The following is a 22,553-nucleotide window of genomic DNA, read 5'->3' as shown; positions in this document are numbered from 1 at the left end:
AGCCATGTTTTCTAATCATTAAGCATTTAAACATTTTTTTTTTCTGTTGCAAAATAACTTGTGTGAACCCTTTGCATGCGTCATCTAAAAGCCTGCATGTGTATCCATCGCTTGTGAGACCTCACTCAGTGATACTCGGTACACAACGTTCTTCTGAAGCACCCGAGTTCGTACTCAAGGCGCTTTCACGATATTTTTTGTGATGACGTCTTTAGGAGCACTCGGCCTGCCATTTTCACAGCTCATGTTACAGCAGTGTCGGCACGCAACAAGGCTCGGCATCTTATTTTGCCAAGCTCCTCCAGGCCTAGTCAGCCGCCGCGTGTCTCTCGGTAAGATGTCACAAGCAGTAGCACCAGCCGCCATATTGCCGAGGGCTGTGGAGCGAGGCTTGGGGACCTCGTGTGAGCATTCCTCGTGGCCAACCGTGAATACCGTGCCCTATAAACTGGCCTCGCGAATTTCAGTCCGTACGAGCCGATGAAATGGTGACATTACCCCAAACTACAGCTACATCGTTCGTACGTGATCCATCAGAAAGTTTTTTTTTTTTCCGCTCAACTCTTCGGGGGCTACAGTACGATGTAGTGTGTCGTCAGACTATGACATGGTGGGGGATCCGCCGTCTCCTCTCTCACACGCTGGGAATCCCTTTGACGCCAATTGAGATGCTGTCTTCTGGTCTTGATATAGGGCAAAAGGGTGTCCCTTCGCCATGGTATAGGGCACGAACTAATATCCCTGGACTGCTAGCAGACGATTTTTTCCAGTTAACTGCTAAAACGAGGCATCATACAAGAAAGCTTCCGGTTTAATCACATTCTTTGTTATGGCTAGCCAAGACTAACAGCTGATCACTTCGCAAGATGCTAAGCGTTGGTCTTGGAAGACAGCAATCCACCTATACACGTCCGTGCATAGGGTAACACGCTGTATTACAATGCGTTACACAGCTCAAGTATTTACATACTATAGCGAAAGCATGCCTGTACAAATTTTAATCATTCGGTGAACGTTCACGAGTGTATCACAGTTTTCTTGTAAGGTACGTGCTAGAGGTTAGCACGATTTTGTGACTGAACCACTGCAATCCAGAAAAGATGGCTACCTTATTTGTCAGGGCAGTTAAAAAATGGTGGCCTTGCCCAAACCTTGTGTAGACTAAAGCAACCTAAAGTAAACCCCACCCCCATTTACACCTCTATAGGCTGTGTAGAGCGACTTTTATAATAATAATGGGTATTTGTAATGCACACCACTACGATCAAGATACATCGCACTCCCTGCACAGACCAGTATTGATAAATGAGCAGATAGTGGACGGTGAGATGTGCACAGCCACAGAACTTAAAGCAATGAAGGTATGAAGGATACTGTAAACAGTTGAAGCCGTATTTGATGGCTAACACGACACACAGTATTACAGAGGTAGTTCATGATAGTATTTCAGAAATAATACTTTATGAGGCTATGTCGATGCTAATGTGTTGATTTTCCCAGCGCTTGCGCATGTTAAATTAGGCACCAGGAGCCAGGAGTGCGCGGGAGTATAATATACTCTCTATATATATAGCTTTACCTTTTTGTAATTCCTGTCTGCTGTTAGATAACCTCTGCCCTTGACATAGCGTTAATCACGACCAACCAATTTAACCGCCCGTTTATTTCTTGCTGGACTGCATCTGATGTCTCGGTGCACACCGACAGACTGCTGTGTGTCGCTATACCAGCCTTACAGCTCCGATTGAGATGAGACAGCTGCGAATATTGCCAGCAGCGTGCGGTGTAAAGGCGCTACATTGTCGTGTTATGCTGGCTTGCAGCACTTGATTAGCAGGGGATGAGGGCTCCCCACGCTCGCTTTAAACAAACCATTCGGACTAGCGTCTCTGGTATAGGCAGATCAGGGGACTTAATCGCTACTAGCTGCTGCCGTCCTTTTTAGGGGGTAGGGGAGAGACGTCTTTTAGAGTGACGCCCCCCTCAAAAACTCTGCTGTCCCCAGGGCCGCATTTTCCAGCAACTGCCGCCAAGGAGCACTCAATACATTGATTCTTTTAAAGGGGAATAAACTGCAGCAACAATCTGCGCACGGAAGGCCGCGAGGAGCAACAAACTGCCCCATCGGATGCACATTGAGCTGTTTTTGTCGCCGAGCGGGCTGGCAGGCCGGTAAGCTATAGCAGGTGCAGGTCGACAACACGTGTTTCGCATCAGTACAGTTTGTGCGAGGTGGTTAAAATGCCCACTCTGCCACCATGTCGTGGCACACAACCACCCCCGTCACAGCCACCCAGTCATGGCATGCAGGCATCTGTGGTGCAGTCTTCACTGACGTGTCTTCGGTGCCTGAGGTCGGACCCTGCGGGGGAGATCGGAAGGTGCAGCGGACCGGCTCCTGGACGAAGGTTAGAGGTGACCGAGACCGCAGAGTTAGTATTGTCTTTGAAGTTCGGAAGTGGTTATATCAGCAGGGTTAAGGTGTTTTCTCTGTGACTTTCTTGGGTGACTGTGGTTGCAGTGTATCCTGCTTACAAAGATGGCGTCAACGGACATTTCTGGGAAGTGACAAGCATTGGCAAGGAAGGTTTGGCTGTATATTAGGTCAAGGAAGGTGACCAATATTTTTTGTGTAATAGTGCAAGGAAGGTGACACAGGGCTTGTTGTGGACTAGGGAAAGGTATCAAAGGTTTTGCGGTGTACTAGAGCAAGGAAAGTGACAGATTTTGTTGTGTACTAGGGCAAGTGCAATAAGAGACGTTTATAGAGCGCCAGGTTGACACTTTAGCTGAATCAAAAAGCTCTTTAAAGGCTCGGCTACCATTGGTATAAGCACTAGACCTGTGTTACTGACCACAAGAATGACAGGGCGGAGACAAAACAATTGCTGCGGTGGCTTCAGCCTCATTAAAGCATTTCTTCTCCTTGTTCCTGTGTCTGCAAGCGCCACCTACACAAGCTCCATTCCGACGCAGAATTTAATGTCCACGCATGCGCATCGGGTGAATGTGCCAGTCGATTCTTTGTTCTGCGCTTCATTAGATAAATTAGATGCCTGTTGTGAGTTATTTCTTGTTACGGAAAGTATGTGAGAAACCAGACAGAAGATAGGGAAATCCTGAATCTGTATCCCCTGGATGCCTCGCAGATAATTGTTTTTCAATTAACTCCTAGAACGAGGCTATTGACAGAACAGCTTCCGGTTTAGCGAACGATGACAATGGCTATGTCAGCAGAAATCTACGAGAGTAGCAACAATAAATAAACAACCAGGAGGTGGTTTATAATGTTGCATGGAAGGATGCCACTGTGCAAGTGTCAAATGTTTCGGTGTAAGTTTTCTTTCGCTTCCGTGGACAGGAATATCGAAAGAGCAAGACGAGTGGCGAGCGGCTCTCATTCATGCTATAGGCCTTCAGACAAAAGTTTAACTCGGTTGAGAGCCAAGATTTTCAACCTCAATGTTAATGTGCGTTTCATACTATTTATCATTACACAAGAAAGATTTCAGACTAACGAAGCAAATAATTTTGTGTTCTAAACAGGCAAGGGTTTGATTAATAGGGCAAGAAAGCAATACACTTACAGTAATTATAGTGTTGGCATCAAAGTCTCACTCAATTCCATCTTCAAGCTTTTCCGGAAGCTGAAGTCTGACTGTCAATTGCTCGCCGTAAAGACTAGTAGCAGTGAACTTCGCAAGAGGCCGACCGTTGGTCTTGGTCAGCCATCCACCTGTACACGTCCGTGGGGACATTCTACGTCTGTGTGCACTCAGTGATTATCGGTCTGTGTAAAACACCTCGGCCGCCCCCCCCCCCCCCACACACACACGCGCGCGTTTGCTCCTACGTGAATGGTGCGTGGTTGGGTTGCTTGTGCTAATTTTCTAATGTTGCCTTGTAAACAACAAGTCTGTTATTAAAAGCAAGCTGTTTCCATTTCTTTTCTTCTTGATTAGGAATATAGACACCCTATAGCGTTTTACCTGCTATTGAGGTTGACCATACAGATTATTACTAGCGGCTGAGTTACGCCACGCATAGGACAGCACAGGACAGCACAGGACAGCACAGGAAACCTGTCGAACACTTGCTTGAGTGACCAGAGTAAGGCGATTACAAATTACATTTTGCCTGAGTGGCCAGGGCCGGGCTGTCATCAGACTGACACAGAAACCCAGTTAGATTCTCTGTTAGTTCAACATTTCCTGATCGGAATTCGTCTCTTTTTGAGAAAAGTGACCTGACCCAGCTAACACCACTTCGGAACCCTCCGCGTGTCTGCGGTATTGTGATCTTAGCGAGAGAGAGAGATGGGGGCGAAGAGCACTCACCACTAAGAGCTGCACATTCTCTAAAACATGGGGGACTCGAGACGCTTAGTGGTCTTTCATTTAGCGGGAGAAATTGTTCGAAGATTTCCCTTACCATGCAGTAGACTGTATTCTATGTTATCGCAGTAGACTGTATTTTGTACAATTGTTGTCCGTGAAGACTATGGGTTCTCTCGTGGACTTAATGTCATCGACACATTCACTCGCCCTTTGTCACTATGATGGAACTACCAAACAAGAGTTTTACACTTTCACCTAGAGTTTCCGTACAGATGGAAATGGTGAGGCGTGCTACGCGTAATGTGTGTGTGAGAGAGAAAAAAACTCGTCTGCTCAATCTCGAGGAGATTGAAATGTGAACTGGAGGGAGGTTGGTGGTTGCATAGAAGAATGCATGTGGCATTTTTGTGAAAAGGCGACCAGAGTGAATTCCCTTGGCAGCCTGAATGGCGTTGTTTTACTTCACAAAGAGTGAATGCCCTTGTGACAGGCATCCCAAAGACAGTGTTATTTATTTTTTTGCAAAGAGCTGTCAGACCTGGCACTCTGCATCCCCAGCAAGCTACCTCGCTTGTAGATGGCGCTTTCTTTCATCAGGTTCTGGCAGTAAATTAGCGCTGGAAACTCCCCAGTGGTTGCCCACATCGACACGTGTGGCTGGCCGAGATCAATAGTTGTGGGAAGTCGTTTTGTAAACGTTGTTGTCACGTCACACCAGTTACCCCCTCATTCATTCTCACAACATGTCACAAAATGTGATGACATTACGCGACAGCAGAGTTATTATTGCTCATTATCATTCAAACGTTGGGTGTGTGTGCGTGTGCGTATGTCCGTGCACCTGTGTGTATATCAAGAAAGATTTAGTGGGTAGGGTAGACAGCGATCAGTATTTTTCATTACACAAATTTGCTTAGTTTTTCGGCCACTGGCCTTTTAGAAAATGAAAAAAAAAAAACCCTGTTTATTTCCAATTACATATTTTTTCTTACCATTTTATTCTTAGTTACGTGTCTGTCATCTTGATTCACGAAACCAAGTCTCAGTAAGTCTTTCCACTACACGATTAACGTATTATATGGTTGGTTCTGAAAGATGAATATTATTTTGATTAGCTTCAGCAAATATTTCATGAACCGGGCACTGAACTGAGATGGAAGAGATGGAATGAGTATAATCAAAAGCATAATTTAGTATGCGCGTATACAAGGGGAGGGAGAGAGAGAGAGAATTGAAATCGCTGAATATTGAATTATTAATAAGTTCATCGACCAAGCTCAAGGAGGAACGATATATATAATTGCATATATTCAAATGTACACAAATATCCCGAGGCACATGCCAGATAGCACGTGATGAGTGTAGGAAGCCATGAAAATATTGGTGACAATGTAACAGGCTGTACGTAACACGTGACATAGCCACGTGACATTTCAACACAAGTGTAGGAAGAACATCTCGGAATTGGCAGACAATTAGACACATCTCTCTCCATGCTTTCTGCTTAAGGTCTGACAACTGCTCCCATATTTGACTCCATGGAACTTTACACAATAAAAAAAAGAAAGATCATTCATTATGTCGTTCTTAATGTTGAACTTTTACAAAAGTTATCATCCCAACAGATGCAACGACCCAATAATAATAATAAAAAGGATTTATAGCGCCTTTCCTAAGAGCGCTCCTTTTGTACTCGAATATAGGAGAACTTATACGAAATCATGTTAGGGACCATCTCAGTCTTCTTATTTTGATCATTCTGACATGTCTTCCTCAGTAGATGTTAACAAAACTTTGGATTTCGAGCATAAGTCGTAAAGTAGCATCAGTAAGCTGACCCCAACTATCAATTATGTTTGTGCATCGGACGTAAGAAATGACATGTAAAGCGTAAAAGCAAGCAAACAAACAAATGTTAAGTCAGAGTTGCAGGCACATACACCAAGTGAGGTTGGGAGGGAGAGAAAGTGGGGAGGGGAGAAGCAAAGCAGTCGTATAGGCGTCAGGTGATGTAGGGGAGGCCACCGCCTGAGTTTGTTCCCTAATACGATGGAGTTTCTTCCCTTGTAAATCTGTAAAATTTTCCTCAATCCCCAAATACCTTGTAGAGAACTGCAACTCCTACGAGGCTGTGTTGGTCAATCATTACTTCCCTTTTCTCGACACTGCTCAGCCATTTACAGGCCCGATGTGTAGTAGATAACAAATGCAAACACTTGACAGTTTGTTTTGTAGAGATTACTATGTATGTGTTCACAATGTATGTTTTGACACTGACTTCGAAACAGAGTACTAAAAACGTTAAAATTTGTTGCAGAAACTATGTGTTGACACTGAATGTAATAGAAACGTGGGATATACAAGCTGATGCGACAGTTGAGTTTACTAGACTGGCTGGCAGTCTGAACTGTTTTTCTAACACGTCATGTAATTCTTCCCCTTAGAACTCGGCATTATTTCAACGCTGAAGTGAGACGACATGTTACAGGGGAGTGTAATTATGCACAGTAGAAATGTGCAGTCAGTTGTAACGCCCGGGTTACAGGTTCTTCTTTCTGGCATGACTGCGGTGGGCCCACGTGCATGACCCCTAGCGGCGTGTACCTGCGTGTCTTGGAAAGCAGGTCGTCGTGTTCACACCTCGCTCTGTGTTGAACGCCTATCTCGGCTGTCGGTATGTACTGTGTTGGGCCTTTGCTTACGCAGGTCATTTCAACTTTAGTGACTTCAGAGTGCTAGCGGTTCATATCTCAGTATCTGAGTGCTTCATATATCACTGTGGCTCTAGAGTCTGGACCCTACTTCACACTATACTGACATCTTTGGATCGGGAAGTTCGAGCCCCTGTTGGAGTTACCTGTTTCCGTACTGTAAGCATAACTAGCGTTTAGAGAGAAAAAGGACGCTGAGGACAGCCAAAAAGGAATATTCTAGTTGCAAACAGGTCCCGAGTGAATGTAATTTAGTGACACCCGCGCGTGAGATGGAACCATTAGGAAGTAATTAAATGGGAACTAATTTATGAAGGGTGACGTCACAAATGTTTTTAAGCACTTTAACGTTGACACCGATGGCAATTGTAATAAATAATAAAAATAATAAAATAATAAAAATGGCACAAAACTGCTCCGCATCGCTTGAGGATGCATGCGAGGGAGTGGATATATTGGTGGGTGGCTGCGTGACTGAGTGGGTAAGTGAATGGTTTTGTGAACAAGCAATATATTTTATTCGAGATGCATCAGACATATAGTTGTCTGAGAAAATGTGCTTAAATATAGCTTTCTATTGTATGTAGCACTACCGCATTTCACAGTTTCTTTGGGATGGGCAAGTCTTCTGAATCATTGTGAGAGGAGTAAATTGATGACAGTTCATTTACATTTGGCTTTATTTACATGTAACCCGAAGTTGAAGAACAGGATGTAAGATAAACTGCATGATTCCACAAACAACAAGTAAATGCCGTTCCAGAGGATACTTAAAAAATAAGTGTTGAAAATCTGTTTATAAAGAAAAAACCAAGAAATAAAAGGTTTGATCAAAATGTCAAACAACTTTTAAATTCATTATAATTTAAATCGATGGATAAGATTCAGATTAAATTATTGTTTAGATTTAAAAAAAATATGGACAATTTGGGGTGTGTGAAAAGATGCGTGGGTGGGGGTGTGAAAGGCGCATGGGTGGAGGTGTTGGTTGATAGAAGGAAAGCAGAGGTGGAAGGGGAGTAGAAAGGCATTAGGGGTACGATCAGAACGGATGTTTGCTGGGAGATCACTCCATGTTGATGCAGCACAGCATCTGAGGCTAGGCCCAATCGAATCAGCGATGATTGATGGCGAGGAACGCTGCAGTGTGCGTTATCGTTCTTGACCTCATCATCCCTCGTTGGAGAAAGTCATCCAACTAATGGCCGGCCTTGGGGCTTGGCTTGCGGGTTCCCTTGCTGTATCTGTATACCCACTTTCTTCCTTCAAAATTTAGAGAATCTTCATCTTAAACAGTAGCCTCGATCTGGCCTTGGTCTCTTGGGAAATAAAAACCGACGCTTGTATACGGTTTGAAGTCGCTCTGTGTGAGTCTGGATGTAATCATGATGTAGCAGGCTCTGCACTGTTGTCCGCTGAGGGAGTGGTTATAGTCACCAAGATGTCTGGGCTGTCAAATTCAGTAATAGTAGTCAAGAAAATGACAGAAATACTTCTAGCATGCTGTGGGGTCAGTGCCAATGTAACATTAACAAGATAACAAGCAGCTCCAAGTCTAGCAAGTGTTTGCATCAGTGCACACATACTGACAAAAAGACAGGATTTCTAGGCCTGCAAGCGCGGATTTTGCTCAGCGAATTTGAAAACACCAAACTATGGTTTGCCAGAGAGATGCAGCTTTCTTGTTTGTTTGTTTTTTTTTTTTTTTTTTTGTGGAGCGAAAATCTGTAGCTGCTAATATGCTTTCTAAAATGCTGGCATAATCGGTAGAATTGATGATTTTGATAGCGCCGTGGATCATTGCAAAAAATTTCTTGTCAATGCTAATTAAGATAAACGCTTAAACATGTAGCAGATAACGAATGCCCAGAACACAGAAGCAAAAACAATTGTCAGACATGACCAGTTCCCATGCCCCCTCCTCTACTCCTAGTTCAAGGTCAGTTGCTGAGTGTTTCTCTGGCCAAGCAGTGCCAGACAAGGTCTCAGTATCTTTTTTACCAGCTTCCACATACTTTGCAGACCGTATTATTATTATTACTGTTGCACAAGACGAGCTGGGTCCCGAAGAGGTGTGTCTGCGGGTGTCTATGTGTGTCTATGTGTGGGGGTTAGGATGGGTGGGTGCAGTTCTAAAGGGAGGGTATCGATTTCTTTCACCCACGGCATTGTCTGAGCTGGGCGCACGGCGGTAGTCTCAGAAATGGCAGGCGTTGGGACAAAATGAGAAGTTGGCGGTAAATTCACGGGTCGTGAGAAGATCCTGGCGGGTGTTCCGTCCTCAGACAGGATATGCTGCATCCGCAGCTCTTAACGATGTAGACCTTGTCGGCAAACCCAGTGGAAGCGCAGCCTGTGAGGAGGATATGGTCGTGTTCCGTAGGCTGTGCCGCACAACTTTTCTCTCGCCTAAGGCAAGGGAACGAGACTTTCAAGTCGCCAGTTTTTATTCGGAATATGGTCTCGTTAAGGAGAATCACGTGTTTTCATTCAAAGACTGAACCTAGTTCGGCAATCGTCACGATGTTTGTACGATGTTTAATTGGGCTTCTTGAAATACGATGTTTGGTTTGCCAAGTTGACCAACCTTAGCTGTGGGGAGGAGGGGTTAACAAACAAACAAACAAACAAACAAACAAACAAAAAACAAACAGCAGCAAAAAACAAAAAAAAAAAACAAAAACAACAAAAAAAAAAAAAACAAGAAAAAAACTCGATCGCATGATTCCTAAAAGTCTTTTATCTGCTACAACATTATTTCAACTGATTGGCAGAAACGAATTGTTTTTTTCACAGTAATCAGTTAGTAAAGAATTAGGATTAGTAAAGACTGTTATAGATGTGTTACCTTTTCCATATCACTTTGAAGACAAAAGGGTTAATTCTCTGTCAGTCGGTGGTTTTTCCTTTGTCTAAATATCCAAGTTATCTTATGTATTTGACAGACATCATCAGGGTGTCATTGTCGATGTTTTAGCTTTCCTTACATAATTGATTTACCGCTCATTCTTGGCTGTTGATGCAAAGTGCAGCTAAAATTAGCTGATGCTACGAGCATTGTGTGCAGTCATGCACGAGGTGGGCAAATCACGTGAGACAGCCCCAGAACACGCGCTGAAATCTTGCTAAGGGTTTCCAACAACGACACTAAGATACCTTGAATTTAACCACATATATCAGATCTGCTGATTCCTCATTTGTTATCAAATATCATGGGCGGTTTTACATACATATTAGATCATGACACTAATAGAAGACTTCTGCAGTAAGCAGTCGAATTGTGCAATAAACTCCTGTATTAGACAGTCCTACTGACAATTCCTCTAAACGACTCATTTTAATGGGGGACTTTAGGTTACCACTGACTGACGCTTCATCTGTCTTCACAAATTTCCCTTGTGGTGGTGTTTTTCTGCTGTAACATGGACGTGTGTTCGTGGTTGTAAGAGGTGACGGGAAATAAAAGGTATGATCAAAATATTGAGGACAGCGGGATTCTGGCATAATACGCTTTTCCTGGCATGTGACACGAAAGTCCTGAAGGACATGAAATGCGCAAGGTGACATGATTTTTCTGACATGACATTCCCGAGGTAACACGATATTTACGACGAAAAGTGTTATTTTTGTGGCCCTTGACATTCCTGACGCATCACACAATAGATATTCACAATGAGAATTTTGATTTTTGTGATATGTGATATTCTTGCCCTAACTGGTATTCGCCGATGTGTGACGTGACGTGGTGTGACCTATTCGCCCTGATGTGACATTTCCATGGAAGACGAGAGGACGCTGAGGCCTGCAGCAAGACTGGGCTGCTCTGGTAACACAGTGAACTGTCGGCAGTGTTCATTGATTGGTCACAAGGTCAGTGAGACAGAATTAGACTACCATTTCCTTGCCTCCGGCCACTGCACCCGGTTGTCGGGGTGGACTGGTTTTTTTTTTCCCCGGCTCACTTCCTCTGCCCGCTACCCACTCTGCCCTGTCTCCTCCAGCTGTGCCAATCATCTTATTCTAAAATTATAAAAAAGTTCACAAAGTTTTTTCAAAGCTCTAAAGCTGTTGTGAGGGAAGTGGGATGATATTGTAATAAAAGGAAGTATATATATAAAACACGCACGCAGGCACGCTTGCACGCGAATATATCTACTGAGCTATTTGCAGATTGCACTTTTCTTGGCTGCTTTATACCCGGAGTGCAGATAATGTGGAGAGCGCGCCTGGGGCGGAGATGGAATGGGCGGGGCGAGTTTCAACCACAGATTCAAGCGCACAGATACATGCGCGTTACCGGATGTGTGAGTAGTACAAGTGTTAACAGTATTCGGCATTAAAGCCCTCATGAAATCAAAACAAAGCCCCCCACCCAATAAATAAATAAATAAACAAATAAAAAGAAACTAATGGAAAAATAAATTAGCAAAAATAATGGAAGCCAAACATACAAATCGAAAAATCCCCTCCCACAAAACAGGGAATGCTGCTGCTTACAGTGATTATTCATCTCGATCAGGTTCATTTTAAAACCGATTCTGGCCATCATTCTTTTTTTTTCTTTTTTTTATATATTTTTAGATCCGAAGGATTCATGAATGATGTTAAATGCCAGCTTTCAGAGACTATGCTAATTATTCCAATTTGAGTTTTGTGTCACGTACTTCACCACATGCTGAGTACTGTTTTGTGTCGCCGTGTGTGGTGTATGATTGTGAGCTAGGGATGGTGTCTAGTATCTCAGCAAAGAGCGACAGCAGACGCCTTTGCTCCTGTGTGATGGTAATGTAGCCATGATACAGTGTGTCTGTGGTATAAACAAACACTTACTCCTGTATGATCTTAATGTAGCATTGATACAGCGTGTCTGTGGTATGGCCAAACACTTTCAGGTAGTAAACAGCTGTATTGACTTCTGTACAGCCGTTGCAGGGACTGCCCGAAGCGGCACAAGGAGTGGGGTAAGGAGCAGTACCCCTGAGTGGCACGAGACAGCAGAGGGTCAGAGGTCGTGTATGAATGAGATGGGCTTACATCTTAAAGCCCAGGGCAGCGAGTGGCACTGGACATTATCGATCTGGCCTGTTGCAGACCTAACGAGCCTTTGTAATATTTCCTCACTGCTCTGGCTACAAGGAGAAAATAACCTTCTTCCAAACACTCCTTTTTCTTGCTTTTTAAAAATAAAAAAATGTGTTGAGAGTGTCAAAACAGATAATCCTAGGACAACCCTACTTGCCTCTATTACATGGCACAGTGCATAGCATCTACAGGCAGCACAGTCTGCTACAGCTGTTGCAGTTATCACAGTCTCTTGAGCATGTAAATGCAATGAAAGCAGTCACTTCTGTTATGACTCTTGTACTGATGCTAATGATTACCACTAAATAAAACCAACCAAAATTCTTGATAGGTGTTTTCAGTCGCTATTGTGGTAATATGTGACCCAACTCAGTAGTTTGAGGGTGAGAAGTGGGTGGGGTAGAGTAGGAGAGGAGGTTGAGTCTACAGACGCAGGCTGTCGCTGGCCACGTCTCACAGCTAGAGCTAGCCGCTGCGTGACGGTGTGGCCAAGCTCGGCGGCTGGTCTGTGAATGGCAGGAGGCATGCCCTGCTCCTGATGAGCCCACAAAGTGTGCTGACGCCGACACGTACTACCAGCTGACTTCTCTCCGCCTGACCAACACTGGGACTGGAGGCCAGCGCGAGGGCACGCAGTCTTGTTCCTCAAGTGTCCACCATCACCAAACGTATCAAGATCCACTCCACTGCTGCAGTTGGTGACTGCATCACACGGCTGTAAATAACTACTACTGCTCAGTGGTTGGTCACTTTGTGAACATAGACATGGACGATGAGAGTGGTAGTTACAAGTAGGGAGGGACGGGGGATGATCACCATGTCATTTTCTCCAATTCTGAACAGAGACGCTATCCCTCTAGAGTGTGACTGCACTCCCCGATTTGCAAGACGCAAAGACCATTGACAGATGTTCTTGCCGAGGTTTGATTAATCTGCTGGCCTATCGCCTGTATCTGGCGGCAAGCAACAAGAGGTCGCGCGGCAACACACGCGGCAACAAGAGGCCGCGCGGCACAGGAAGCGCTTGCACGCGCGAGGGACGTGCGTGTCTCACCCCCACCCTCCACAACCCACCCAGCGACAGCTGTTTGCTGCGACAGGGCGTGGGACTTGCTCCTTGCACTGTCTGTTCCATCAGGCCGATCGTTCACGCCGTGCTGGCATTCCACTTCCACAGCTTGGCCCGCCTGGCATCAGGGCGGCAAACCTGTAAGTGTCAAGGAAGATGCGAGCCGCTCCGCCGCCTTGCCTCCCCTCCACCTGGCGTGTCTTCGGCAGGCCGTCACTACTGGACACGCACTTCCAATGCTATCAACTTGGTTTCCAACCATAACAAACCAATCAACAGATGAAGTTTGTGATGCGGCCTTCCATTTCGCGAGGGAGTTTCACTGCAACCTGTTGTTTGTAGGGGCCGTTACTCCACACGTTACTGCCGCGGAATAAACCTGCAGTGAGCTGCATGCTGGTGAGGTTCCAAATCATTTAGTGGTGTAAGCCAGCGCTTATTGATGTAAACCAGTGTTTATAGACCAGTGCCTTTTGTCGTAAACCCCAGGGTTATTTACAGCATGCGGTCCCGTAGCTGGCTAAGCTGTTTTCTGACTATCGTCTACTGCACGAAGTTTACTCGCACAGGGTTAATTTGACAACGCTGCTTCAAAATAATAAATAACTTCGAAAGGCACAGTTTTCTTCGATCTGTCGTGTTCCTTTGAAGTAACACAGTATACTCGTGTTGACAGCTAGACGTGTCAGAATGTGAATGTGAATTATCCGTTCAGAGGATGGCATGTTAGATGGGTGCCGACAAATTGTTCGTGTGCACAATAAACCTTTTCGTGTACTTCATGGGATCTGAAGCAACCCCTACAAGCTTATAAACAGCACGTAGTGATGTCAGAGCCTTGAAAATGGGAGCTGCTCAGGCAGTCGGACATCGAATGTCGTCGAGATGTCAATTGACGAAGACTTTTTAAGCGTCTGTCCCCGAAGCGACGTCAGCAACCAAAATGAGGGATCTCCAGGGACAATGCAGACGCATGGAAAAGTCATGACATCGATCAGGTAGAGGGAGACAGCGCGGACACGCGGCCTCCTACAATGCCAGCAATTAGTGGCCGCCGAGAGGACCTCAGACCGCCGGGCCGCTCTCCTGGTGGGATGCGGGTGTCAATGGTACTACAATAGACACCTTAGTAGCCTCGTCTTGTTTGTCAAGCGCTCTCTTTCTATCATGAGTGAATCTTCTTGGGGAACTTTTTGATAACGGCATTTTACACTTTTCAACTAAATGTGTTCATTGGATGGCTTGAATTTACCTGCCTATGTGGGTGTGAGGTCTCTTTTTTATGGAAATCATAATGTGGACGAGAAGGATGTGAAATGCTAGTAAAATCTGTTCCTGTATTGAAACTACGACCTGGAACTTTATGAGTAAAGTTGTAAAAACTCGTTTTCTCTGGAGACAAGAGCGCGTGTGACTGATTCAGAACTGAAGCGCGGTAACCAAACGAAGATCAGTAAAAGGCTTTGCAGGGTTAGTGCCGCCAACTCGTAAAGCAAGGAAAACATTGCGCTGCCGCCATTGGCTTTTATAATGTCACCTTATCCAATGTTAACTGAAAACAGTTCACAGTGCGCCAAATGTCTGCATTGTCATGCACTCCTTCACCGGATGGTAACATTATCTGACCGCTAGCTGCACGAGCCATTTGGTCAGTATTGTCCGCTGTCGGACCAGTTCTCAGAGACAAGCTCCACCCGAGGAGCAAACACAGATGACGCTAGAGGACGTCAACGCCAGCTGAATCGTGCACGACAACAAAACACCAAGGGCCGATAAGGGAACATTCATACAGAGGCTTGAGGCCCATCTCACGAGCAAGACACCCTGAGCCTGCGATGGGCAACGCGGGCTCTAAAAGGGTGCGGGGCTGTGTCTGTGACTGTGTCACGTGTCAGAAACACCGCGCTCACCCTAGGGAGCTCGCCCACGACAGGTAGGTCGGCCCTTTGTTCTCCCTGCCAGTACTTAGCTGCACAAGCGACATTTCCGTTGGTTGGATGACCGGTCTGCCTGCCTGTCTGTCTGTCATGTCAGTTTTCAAAACTAAATGTGTTCTCCTTGCGTTACCTTTGTCTAGAGAATGTTTGACAGGTTCAAACAAGGTCATCGAGATAAATGTCAGGATTTATCAAAATAAAGTTAGCAAGAACAGTTGGCTAGAGATGATAACACAAAAAATGGAAAGGGAAGTACTAGAAGAAAAGATGATGGCAGTATGCTGTCGCAATATTTCGATGATCTGTCATAAAACTGAGGAGCGGGTGACCTAACGACCTTTGGTTTCCATGACGATACTAGACGGGTGACGCCATGCATGCCAGTCTCCCCACTGTAAGGTCTCGGGGCGCGGACTGGAGGTGGCGACTGTACAAGATGTGGCAAGACTGCAGGCAGCAGAGACATTGAGTAATGACTGCAGACGCCCCTTTCTTCCGCAGTGACGGGATACCTCCGAGTGGGGCAGAGTGGACAGGGTGGGTGGTGGGGGAGAGGTCAATGGGTGCACATTCCTCACCTCATAGTCTAGACTAACGGTGGAATCTAATAAATCTCATTTGCTTTATAGTATTCAAAAGTGATGATCGATAGACAATACTTCAGTATATTTTTGAAAAACACACAACATCATTATGAAGGCGTTTGATAGCAAAGATAATCTAATATGGCTGAAAGCATCATGGCAAGCTGCGATCGCTTCTTTTGAATGATTGGGTGCTATGTGATGGAAGAGTTTCATGTAACTGTCAACGTAAACAAAACTGTCTGACAAGGAAACGTTTACAGGTCACAGGATGTTGTCTTGCCAAACAACTTCCTTTCAGGCTGCTCAGATCCTATGTTTTATTTACGCAAAAGGAGCGTAAACATTAAATTGCTTTTAGTGTCATGTTTGTTGGCTGTAATCTACTTTTGGTGGCATTCTAACAGTAGCTCAGTGGTTGTTGTATTGTGTGTTCTAAAGAGAGGAAAATAGAAAGAGGGAGAGAAGAAAACAGACAAGAAGTGAAAGAGGGGGTCTTTGATTTAGTCATCCTCCACAACTGTAGCTACATTGTTGCTCCTTTTGTGGAGATGGAGACACTCTGGAATCAGGGAATTTTAACAGAAGTACTCTCAGTCGATGGTGTCTGTTGGTAAGGCACTGGGTTTTTCAGTCTGGTATATCTTCCTCACTTGACCGTTTCCATGGCTCGGTCCTGCTGCACACGACACCATGTAATCTCCTCATCATTTCTTGATTCCGGCGGAAGTGCCGTGGAAAGGAACTGTGGGTAGAAGCCGTCTGAAGCCTGGTATTTGCCGCTATGACATTTTTGCGATTATTGGCTGTAAATTGCACAGTAGTGGTCGACTGTCGGAGTATGTCACTGTGTCTTGAAAGCTGTTCTTTATGCTTACTTGTATGCTATGTGAATATCGTGTTTTCTACGTGATGCTATTTTACCAGAATGTAGGAAGAACCGACGCAGGTGTAAATGTAGAGTAATGCTATTTCAGGTAAGTGTGACTGCAGCAGCCAGAGGAGGAAAACCGTTTTTTTTTTCTTTTTTTACATTTTATGAGTGCAACCACACGTGACCTCTTTGCCCCTCTTTCTTCGTGGTATCATCGTCATCCTCCATCATATTTAACTTTCTTTTCATCTCTTACTTCACCATTGTGGCTGTTGGTCAGTCAGTTTGATCATGGCCAACAACACTAGCACCATCATCACTGTAATCACATTCACCCTTAAGCTGGTAACATGAGTCCTTACAGAGACAGCACGGAAAATCAGTCTAACCTCGACTGTGCCTACAGTAACAATAAAAAGAGTTTTACGAAGTAATAAACTTGTGAGAAATCTCCACTGATATAGTATTTAACTTTTTTCTTTGCCTTTTTTTTAACAGCCACAAGACCCAAACGACATCATGGCTACCTCCACGGGAAAACTGGGGCTCGAACACTGGTTTACCGTACGGCTGGGAGACAGGCGTTGACCGCCACGACAAGGAGTACTTTATCAAGTAAGTAGTGATAGTGTTTTTATTTTATATTGGTATGATTCGCTACGAAAAAAGTTCTTGATTTACTATGAACTGCTAGAAATTTTATGGTGGCATGTAGAGTGACCTTTGTCAAACACTTACCTACCATGATCGTGATTGTCCAGCGGCATGTATCGTCTCTAAAAAGTATTTTTTGGACAAGTACTTAATATTCTTTAATGTATTATTTGCCCTCAAGTACCATAATGATCCTAGACAATTCGGGGAAGTGGAGAGCCGAGTGGTTATAGCGTTGGCATCCGAACTGAAGACGCGCTGTTTCAATTCCCGATTAGCGCAGCGAATATTCCCCCTGTCGACCCAGCTGTAAACTTGTTTGTTTTGCTTTAGAAAATATTACTTCATATCTCGTCCAGTAAATAGTTGGGGAAGGTAAGGCAGAGAGCGAGAGTAAAGCTGGCCCCGAAAAAGTAAGGTATCTAACACCTTACTCCCCAATGACCTGAAAAGGTTAGGGGATGACCTTCACTTTTTTTACCTTAGACCTTTTCACTAATACTAGGAATAATCATTCATATGAACTATTTACTGGACGAGATATGAAGTAATATTTTCTAAAGCAAAACAAACAAGTGAAGCAAAAAACAAAACAAAAAACAAACAACCAAACAAACAACAACAAAAAAGAAATCGAAATATACATAGGCGCACACTGCAAATGAAAGTCAGTGCACCACAGTAGTGTGTGGCGCTGATGTAACAGACACTCCACGGACGTCAAGCTTCACTTCATTGCGTTGGAATGAAAACTGTCTTCCTGTCCAACATGGAAAGTCTGCCTGATCACTATCACACTGAACAGTGTTGTACAGACTTTCGTCACCTGATGATATTTTCAGAACAGAATTAAGATGTCTGTTCTGTTGTGAGTAGTGTAACAGAACTGCCTGCATATTGAGAAGTACGTGATGTGACGAGAGGACAGGGTTTCACTGTCTCCTCTCTTGTCCCCGGCCAAAAATCGTACGACACACACGCGAACGCATACAGGTACACAGTTATTTTGTGGTCACAGTTATTGTTGGTCATTTGTTGACTATACATGACATTGCTGGCCTCTTAACCGGCCACACTAGCATGATGCCACATCCATAGACCGGATTATAGAGGTCTGTGATCACTTCCGTCTTACAGATCTTAGAGCATTTTAGTTTCCATTTTATTGTTGTGGTTTCCTTTCTTCCGCTGAGCAATTTTTTTTACCTCGAACTATTGCCAGAATTTTGAATTCGTCTTTAAGATATGCCTCTTTTTTAAGACTTCCTACATCTGCCTTTATTTGAGTCAACCAAAACGATTTCAAATATGACAAAGAGGTGCTGGATTTGTTCTGAAGCTGATTTTAACCCAGCCAACCTGTGTTCCGAAACACTGTTTGCTGCTGTTTACACCAGAGGTGGCCAAGCTGTGGCCAGTAAAGAATGTCCTTTAAAGAATCCCGTGGTGTGGTGACAAAGTACAGGCAGCTCGGGGTGGTCCCGCGTGTCCTGGATATTCGTCTTCTTGTGTTTAAATAGACCTACACTTTAATGAGACATGCGCAGCCTCACAGGACAATCATTTGCATGTCTAAGGCAGGACTGATAAGCTGGTTTATTGTAGGATAGCAAGCACAACAGACATGTTTTTTGTTTTCTTTGACCGCGTGTACATGCTTCTTATCACGGTGAGGCGAGGCAGTTGAGTGTCTCGTCAATATTCTTGTTTCACCAAGGAGCTGTTGCTATATCCGTATGCCAACCTGCTCGCTTGGCTGATTGTCTATTGTTTCCTTTGTCTTCCTCTTTCTGCTGTAACCTTGCTGTGTGGACGTGGGGCCTTCTTCCTGGCTGGACTGGCTGGCTGTGATATAGTAAAACTAGTGAAGTAAATACCAACAATGACAACCTCGGTCTGCGTGAAGGCGTGCATGCCCCTCCTCCTGCAAACTATTCGTGTCATTTGTCTCCTGTCCAGTTCTAACCTTCCCTGTCTGTAACTTGACCTGACCTATTTTTTTATTTGACCTTAAACTGTTGTCTGAAGGATGCTTTCCTGCCCTTCCTCTGTAGTCTGATCTCCTGGCTTCCGTCTATAGCTTCCTCCCTTGATCTTCTGCTGTAGTCTGACCTCCTGGCCTCATGTTACCCCGACTTTACGATTTCCGTCTTAGCCCGATTCCTGACCGCTGCACTTTCACCCACACACTCATCGTGTGTTGGAGCACTTGATAGCTTTATTGTATCATTACGGCGTGTCATGTTGGACATCCTCTTGTCTTCAAGCCCACATTCTTACCCCATGCCCAAAGACAGCTGGCCACTTGGCGAGTCTTATAAAACTCGTTGAGTGAGAGAGAGAGATGGGCGAAGTCAAGGCACATTTGTGAAGCACTCTGTAAAATTGATTTTTCTGTCGCCCCTCGCTGTCTATAATTTTGTAGCTGATGGAGCAACTAGGCATGCTTGCGAGCCAAAAATTGTGGAGTCTTATACAAACTTATTGATCATCAGCCCTCGCGAACGACAACGCGAGGGACAGTTTTCTTCCCGTGAGATCTCGAGAACACAGGGTTTTTAATTTGAAACGTTAACCAGGCCAGTGATACCCTCAAGATCTAATCGCCAAGCCGGAAAAAAGACAAGAGCACGTGATCTCAGCAAGGCTGCATAGAGGTCCTGGTGGGAAGAGAATGACAATCGTCATCTTGTACACCAAATGCACCCAAAAAGACAAGAAACAACAACAAAAAAATACCCACCGAGGTCGATGGAACAAGAACAAATGAAAAAAAAAAGAAAAAAGAAAAAGAACTAACGTCAGGGGAAAACGAGAATGAAAAAAAAAAAATAAATAAGGCAAAATTTGTAAAGCGCATACTTACACTCCTACGGAGTATGCTCTTAGCGCTTAAGAACAAGAACGACGCATGGACACCATACGAGGGACAGGAAAACAAACAAATAAAATATGAGCTATAAAAGAATAAACAACAGCACTAACAAAGAATAAACTCAAATACAGAAAACAAAGAGGAACAAAATAACAAGAACAAGAACTGAGAGTAACATGGTATTGCAAAAGGAAGGATGAAAAAGCCTAGCATTATGGAAAAGGTGTCAGGAGTAATGTTTTCAGTGCACGTGTAAAGGAGTCAATAGTGGGTAGGTGGAGTATATGGAAAGGGAGAGAGTTCCATTGTTTGGCTGCACAATCACCAAAAATCCTGTGACCATATGTTGTTGTTGTGGTGACAGGAAGAGTAAGGAGACGATCATCAGACGAGGAGCGGAGTTGTCTAGCTAGGATGTAAGGGAACAGCAGTTCAGAGAAATAATCAGGGCAGGTGCCAGCAAAGAAATGTTTGTACTGGATGCCAGAACGGATGGGAAGCCAGTGTAGACAACAAAGGAGAGGGTGGTGTGGTCCCGTGTCCTGGCTGTAAGCACCAGACGTGCAGCAGAGCTGTCTACTATCTTGGTCCTCAAGACGTGTTTCCTGATCAAAAATTTAATTTTGTTGCCTTCGTCTTCGTGTGGCTCTCTTTTTGAGCGAATCCTTTTAAGCTTATTGTTGTGGTCTTCACGTTTCTGTTTTCCGACCAAAGTGACTGTCACCTGGCTGTCAAAATTATTTTACTGTCTTAGTCTTTCTGTTTGAAACTTAACATTGTACTCTTCTGTTGATGCCAGGAAGTAACAGCTCGACCAATATATTAATGAGCGAATTTTGAATCTCAGAATTTTTCAGATTTTTTTTTTCCCCAAAAAAACCTGCTGCAGAAAATCGTTTTCAGAAGTCAGTTGTGTTTCTAGTGCACTTGAAAACGCAGAAACTCTTGCCCCTTCAGCTACCAGAAACAACATACCCGACTTAGGGTACTCTCTCGAGCCGCTGTCCAGTTCTTTGAAATATGTCGTTTTTTTTTTTTGTTTTTTTTGTTTTTGTTTATTTCAAAGCCCAGCGAGGACAAAGCTTGTGACACTTTCTCTGTTTTAACCAACTGAGCCTAGTCAACAGTATGTAGCAGACTATGGCGCTTCTCCCATCATGCTGTGCATGGACAGCCACCATATCTGTCTTTGATATGCTTCCCCGCACTCATTTCCAACAGGCGTCGAGGGAGATTTTCCTGAGTTTTAATTGTTTTATTTTTCTTCTCTAAGCTCAAGGCAAAGTTAGCCAAGAGATTGTGGTTGTGTCTTGGAAATATGCTAATCATGAGATGGGCCGTCAAGAAGTTTGGAAACGTCTGGGGTCAGATGGAATTAGTTTGAGATTGCAGACTGGAACTTTGAAAAATGACAAAAATATCATTCGAGTCACTACTTGTTTTGGTAATGTAAAGATATTTTCACTCACCACCTGCCCAGAGAGAAATGTTAGAGCCACACAAGTAGGGTTTGTTTGTGCTACGCTCCCCTTCTCTACCCCGTTGTTTTTCTTTCTATTTTTACTTCTGTCTTCTCTCTATTCCTCGGCAGCGTGACAAACAAGCTGTGACTACTCCGCCCTTTTGAAAAATACAAAAAACAAACAGGGCAACATAGTGTAGACAATTCGATTGAAGGCCACACGGGTTTATGACTTGTGGTGTACCCAGACTCGTTAACACCACATGACAAGTGGCCATCTTTAAAAACCTTCAAATGCAGCTAACTCTTTGTTTACACGTGGCTAGCAGGTTGGCTGGCAGTTGCCTGATCTGCTGAGTATGGATATCTGTCGTGTTAATGCTCTTTTTGTAGCGAATAAACCCTGAGCGAACTTGAGTACTGGACACAAGAACCATTAAAGAACACACTCGAGCACACAAACACCCACGCTCGCACGTATCAAACACACCTGAGATTCGCGGTAGGAGGTTGAAGACTTCATTTGGCGGTGGGGAATACGTGAGGTGACCTCTACATCGAGACGAGGCCACGAGTGGTCACGTGACAACTTTACAACGCAAACCCAATCTCGAAAGCAAAAGGCGAAGTTTAGAATGTTATCTGTGTCGTGAAAACGTCCAGGTCATTTCCATAGAAGGCAATGACTGTGAGATGAGCTGCTGTGGAGACACCTTTAGGAGAGCGACAGAGACCGGGGGTGGGTGGCAGGGAGAGAGACTTGGGGAATGGAAAAGCTTAGGCTGGGCATTTTGATTAAGGCACCCATTGGAGGTTGTTGCAAACAGCGGAAATTATCTGCTCTCTGCCAGTGATAAAAGGCGCGGGGGGAGGGGAAGGGCGCTATTTGCTCGGTGGAGTATGCAACAAGCTGCAGTTCGCGTCTTGCCCACACCGTGGCGCTGCAGATCGATGTCGGGGGCCAGCGC

General features: G+C 44.5%; 1 protein-coding gene across 1 annotated transcript in view; it reads left to right on the top strand.

The window, feature by feature from the left end:
* LOC112560343 (FERM and PDZ domain-containing protein 4-like) overlaps positions 1-22,553 on the top strand; it is a 99,466-nt gene that overhangs the window by 42,427 nt on the left and 34,486 nt on the right. The window contains exon 3 of the mRNA XM_025232149.1: positions 17,093-17,209. Coding sequence (XP_025087934.1) covers positions 17,093-17,209 — 117 coding nt within the window. The remainder of the gene's footprint in view (positions 1-17,092; positions 17,210-22,553) is intronic.

This window comes from Pomacea canaliculata, linkage group LG3 (assembly GCF_003073045.1).
Source record: "Pomacea canaliculata isolate SZHN2017 linkage group LG3, ASM307304v1, whole genome shotgun sequence".
Classification (NCBI taxonomy): Eukaryota; Metazoa; Mollusca; class Gastropoda; order Architaenioglossa; family Ampullariidae; genus Pomacea; species Pomacea canaliculata.
The sequence above is the reverse complement of the archived record's forward strand: the minus strand, read 5'-3'. Positions and strand labels throughout refer to the sequence as shown.